General features: G+C 39.6%; 1 protein-coding gene across 1 annotated transcript in view; it reads right to left on the bottom strand.

Moving 5' to 3' along the window:
• Positions 1-1160: 1160 nt before the first annotated feature.
• LOC133722894 (polyadenylate-binding protein 7) overlaps positions 1161-4490 on the bottom strand; it is a 4662-nt gene continuing 1332 nt past the window's right edge. Inside the window, exons 2-11 of the mRNA XM_062149750.1 lie at positions 4394-4409; positions 4156-4274; positions 3848-4041; positions 3475-3734; positions 3279-3385; positions 3010-3199; positions 2459-2754; positions 2135-2266; positions 1695-1898; positions 1161-1606 (exon numbers count right to left, since the gene is read on the bottom strand). Coding sequence (XP_062005734.1) covers positions 1409-1606; positions 1695-1898; positions 2135-2266; positions 2459-2754; positions 3010-3199; positions 3279-3385; positions 3475-3734; positions 3848-4041; positions 4156-4274; positions 4394-4409 — 1716 coding nt within the window. The 3' untranslated portion in view covers positions 1161-1408. The remainder of the gene's footprint in view (positions 1607-1694; positions 1899-2134; positions 2267-2458; positions 2755-3009; positions 3200-3278; positions 3386-3474; positions 3735-3847; positions 4042-4155; positions 4275-4393; positions 4410-4490) is intronic.

Below are 4490 nucleotides of genomic sequence, written 5' to 3'. Positions count from 1 at the left end.
GCATACCAAAAGACTGCTTTTGGGAACAGAAACCCGCAATCCATCTTTCCGAAGATGTAATTTGGGAAAGAGGAACATGCCTATAACCCATGGGATGAGCAAACCAAGCTTGAACCGCTCAGGAGCAAGAGAAGAGGATATGGAGACTCATTATACAAGAGACAGATATGAAGATGCACTAATTTGCCAAAATTAATAATTGGATTTTGTTGCCAGGGCATTGCGGCCCGCTAGAAAAAAAGTTTAATTTTCGATAATGTTGGAATAGACCAAATCCATTTCCAAACCAAATTAGGCACCATGTGTGATGAAGAAGCATGAAGCGGAGAAGGAATTCTATGATGTGCATGGGCAATAACTTGAACGAACAGTAAAATAGCCAGACTTTCCAGAATGAAAGAACCAACATGATACCAAGTTGAAGCAACAAACGAGCACTAATTAACAAACCATGCCAAATCCAGAAAGGAGAAGTTCCCTTACAAACCTCCAAGAAAGAACAAGAAGAAAAATATCGAGTTTTTAACGCCTCCACCCAAAGGGCGTGAGGAGAAATCCAAAATACATCAACCTTGCTTAGCGAGGATGGAATCATTAAAAGAATCCAGGTCCCAGGAGCCCATTCCACCAATTCATTAATGCCTGCCAATTCTTCAAATGCAGGCCAGAATCATTCGAAGAACTCCACCAAAATCTTGCTAATGTCGAGTTAATCTGGGAGCATAACTTCTCTGGAAATTTAGAACAAGACGTAGGGTAATTAAGCTGGGACTGTAGTTTCCATGCCTATATTAAAGTTTCCTTACCAGCCTAGGAGAGAGAAGCTTGTTTTCAACCCTGAATCTTTATAACCAAGCCTAGGATTTGGAACGGTGCCAAAATTGTGGGAGGACTAGTTAAGAACTCAATCCAGCAGGAAAACAAAATAGGATAGGGAAATCCCAACAAAGTAACAGTACGGACACTTTCCATAATCAGAGCTACCCAAGCATTAGCGAAAACCATTTTAAGCAAAACTGCTTCAAGAAATGTCCAATCCACATGGTCAAAAGCCTTGTTCATATCTTATAGCAAAAGCCCCATCTTCTCATGCTCAAATTCCACCAGAATAACAGACACGGCTAACAAGTACCATCCAAAACAGAAAACTATTACGCATAGTCTGCCAATATTAAATCCATTAAGTTCAAAATCCCAAAATTAAGAAAACATATGGTTCCAAAATCCTCTATTTATCACCTCTATCATTGCTACTAAGATACGAGATTGACTAGAGACGTTACTGTTCTATTAAGCAAGAAAAATACTAAAAAAGATAGAGAAGGTGCCAATTAAGTATCAAAAATTCATTTTCCCTGAGCTTGAGCTGCGACAAAACCTCTAACCGCACACAACTGTAGATGCCCTTTCAATTGACTGCAACCTCAGCAGAAAGGTAACTAGAATGAAGGGAATCTTTGCTAGATACTTTAGTCTTGGAGATCTTGAGGACCTGAACAGCTTCTCCCACTTTGGCAGCCAAACTCTCAGGAGACTCCAACAAAAGCAGCAGTTCTGAGTTGTCCATCTCCAGCAGCATCCCGGTAATTTTTGAAGCAAGATCCGGCTGCAGGTACAAACATTGTGTAACTTTTAGATCAGTGCAATACCTTTTAGTAATACCAAAGAAAGAGTTAAAGGAGGCAGTTCATCACCTTGTGTTTATGAACTAGTGGGAAGAGACGCTCGCCGAGTATCTGTTTCTGCTGCTCAGGAGAAGCAGCAGCAAGCATACTACTCAGCATCTCTGGTCCCTGAGACCCACCTCCAACAGAATTGGAAGCAGTAGATGAGACTCCTGATCCTTTATTCATGTCACGTTGACGCCCATTAGGAACATACTTAGGCTGCCCCGAACGCTGAAATGCATGGCATGCAGAGATTAGAACATGTCACATATAAATGGTTCACACATAATCAAGCATACAACAAAAGTGGAGGAAGAAAATATTCATTTCAGCGCCAATCCTCCAAAGGCTAACATTTGTAAAATATTTTTGAAAGACATAACAAATCAAGAAGTATTTGGGAGGACAGAACCTCCAAATACCCATATCACCGACTGGTAGAAACCTTGTTAGTAAAGGAAACAAACCTGCTGATTGTTTGACTCCTTCGAGGAGTGAGTTGACTGTTGCAAATGTGGAATAAATGGACCTCCCTGAGGAAGCATATGGCCATTTATTCTGCCCCTGTTTTGCCTATGCTGCCTTGGAGTATTGGACATCTGTAATAAAAATTTTGAAGTAGGCATGAGATAGCCATAATGATTCTCTGTTTTTTCTCAAAAATCTTAGTTGGTCTACATAATCGTCTATAGAAAAAAAGAAAAAAGAAATCGTGGAAAGACATGCATGCAGATGAGCTGATAACTGAGAAAAAGTTAAAGGATTGTTGAGTTGAGGGAGAGTGTACTCACAACAGGAACAGGTGGTGGTTGATAACCTGGTCCAGAGGTAGGTGCAAAGCCATTAGGTCTCCATCCTGGCCTCAATCCCAAAGGCTGATACATCATCCCTGGTCGAGGAGGCACTGGTGGAACAACACCAGATGGAGCCTGATAGTAGATAGGAGGGTATCCACCAGGGATGACAGCTGTTGAAGGACCAGCAAATCCTGCCATACGCTGTGCATACTGAAGTTGCAGCTGTGCTTGTCTTTCTTCTTTCCTTTGAGCAATAGCGACATACAATGGCTTCCGATGAAACATATATCCTGTCAGATATCATGACAAGATGATTAAAAGCTCAGAAAACATGGCATATAAAGATCATAAGTAGCACACAGCTTGAAAGCTTAAACTTGTATAGAATGAGCAATAACTGAAACAGAATTTCCATAACTTGCACAATTCAAAAGGTATGCATAAATGTCACAGAACAAGAGGTAATTTCAAGACAAATTTAGCAGGTAAAAGAATGACTTTGTAATAGTTTCGTTTGCAGAAAACTTAAATAAATGTTACCATACCATGAAATGTAATCACAGCTTTATTGCCCTCCTCGGGGGTAGAGAAGCAAACAAAACCAAAGCCCTTGCTTATTCCTTTCTCATCTCTCATAATTTTTGCAGAAGTAATCGTGCCACATTGACTGAAGTGGTCTATGAGCTCTTCATCAGTGACATCATCATCAATGTTCTTCACATACACGTTTGATCCCTGTCAAATAAATCAAGAAATACACGAATAAGATGCTATGATAAGAGACCTCTTGGGAAGAATAGGGTGAATTAACTACCTTGAATTTTAACATTTGCTCCTTCCGTTTTTCCTCAAACTGACGACGCAAAATGTGTTCACGCTCTGCCTTCTTCTGTGCTCTCGCTACATACAGAACCTTGGAACCTACTCAAGATATAGACAAAAGAAGATCCTAATCAAAAGATTGCATCCATATTTCCAACTAAGGCCTTAAGAATATACATATAACCTACCAAGTTGAGTTCCATTCAGAGATTCCAATGCTTTTCTAGCATCATCCGGGCTCTCAAAGTTCACAAAGCCAAAACCTCTAGAAATTCCATTTTCATCCCTTGCTATTGCAAAGCTTATAATTTTCCCGAACTCGGAGAACTTTTCTTCCAGAAGCTCTTCCCTGACATTTGGATCCAAATTCTTCACATACAAATTTGTATATTTCACATCAGGATTGGGCAAAACTCGATCACTCTTTCTAACAAACTTAGCGACATACCTGTGCCAATTGTTATTATCATAACCAAATACACACCTATCAGTACACATGCACATTTGCATCTCGAAATAATCAAATTCCACAAAGTATGGAAAGATAAGAATTCAACATACAATTGTTTGTCTCCGACTGTAGAGCCATTTAGCTTGTCAATAGCAGCAATTGCTGATTCCTCAGACTCAAACTGAACAAAGCCATAGCCTTTACTCTTCCCATCCTCAAACACGGCAACTTTGCAAGACAAAACATTTCCAAATTTCCTAAACATGTCGTGGAGCCCTACATTATCAATCCCTTCGCTCAAGTTCTGCCACAGATAGACAAAATAGTTATACAGTAAGTACTCACATCAAAGAAAAAGAATGCACTTAATAATGGATGGTCAGAGTGGCATTGACTTCTGTAAAGCAACAGGGCATACCTTGACAAACACATTCCCAATTCCACTTCTCCTGGCATCAGGATCACGATGAGACCACATGACCCTTATCACTCTTCCATGCAGAACAGAGTTATTCTTCTGTTCCATGGCTCGAATTGCTATTAGAAAGAAAAAAGGAAAAAAAAAAAATTCAAAGACGGTTAGAACTTCACCAGCATGAAGTGTAAACCTAAAGAACAACTTAACATTAAACAGATAAAGAAGCAATCCCTCTTACGATCAAACGTATCAAACTGCATAGATTAAAAAAGGCAACTTATAGGAAATAAATAAATAATAAGAAATTCCATTTCCCCTCTACATCAAGTAGAACC

Source organism: Rosa rugosa, chromosome 7, assembly GCF_958449725.1.
Source record: "Rosa rugosa chromosome 7, drRosRugo1.1, whole genome shotgun sequence".
NCBI lineage: Eukaryota > Viridiplantae > Streptophyta > Magnoliopsida > Rosales > Rosaceae > Rosa > Rosa rugosa.
Note: the sequence above shows the minus strand (reverse complement) of the source record. Positions and strands in the feature narration are given on the sequence as shown.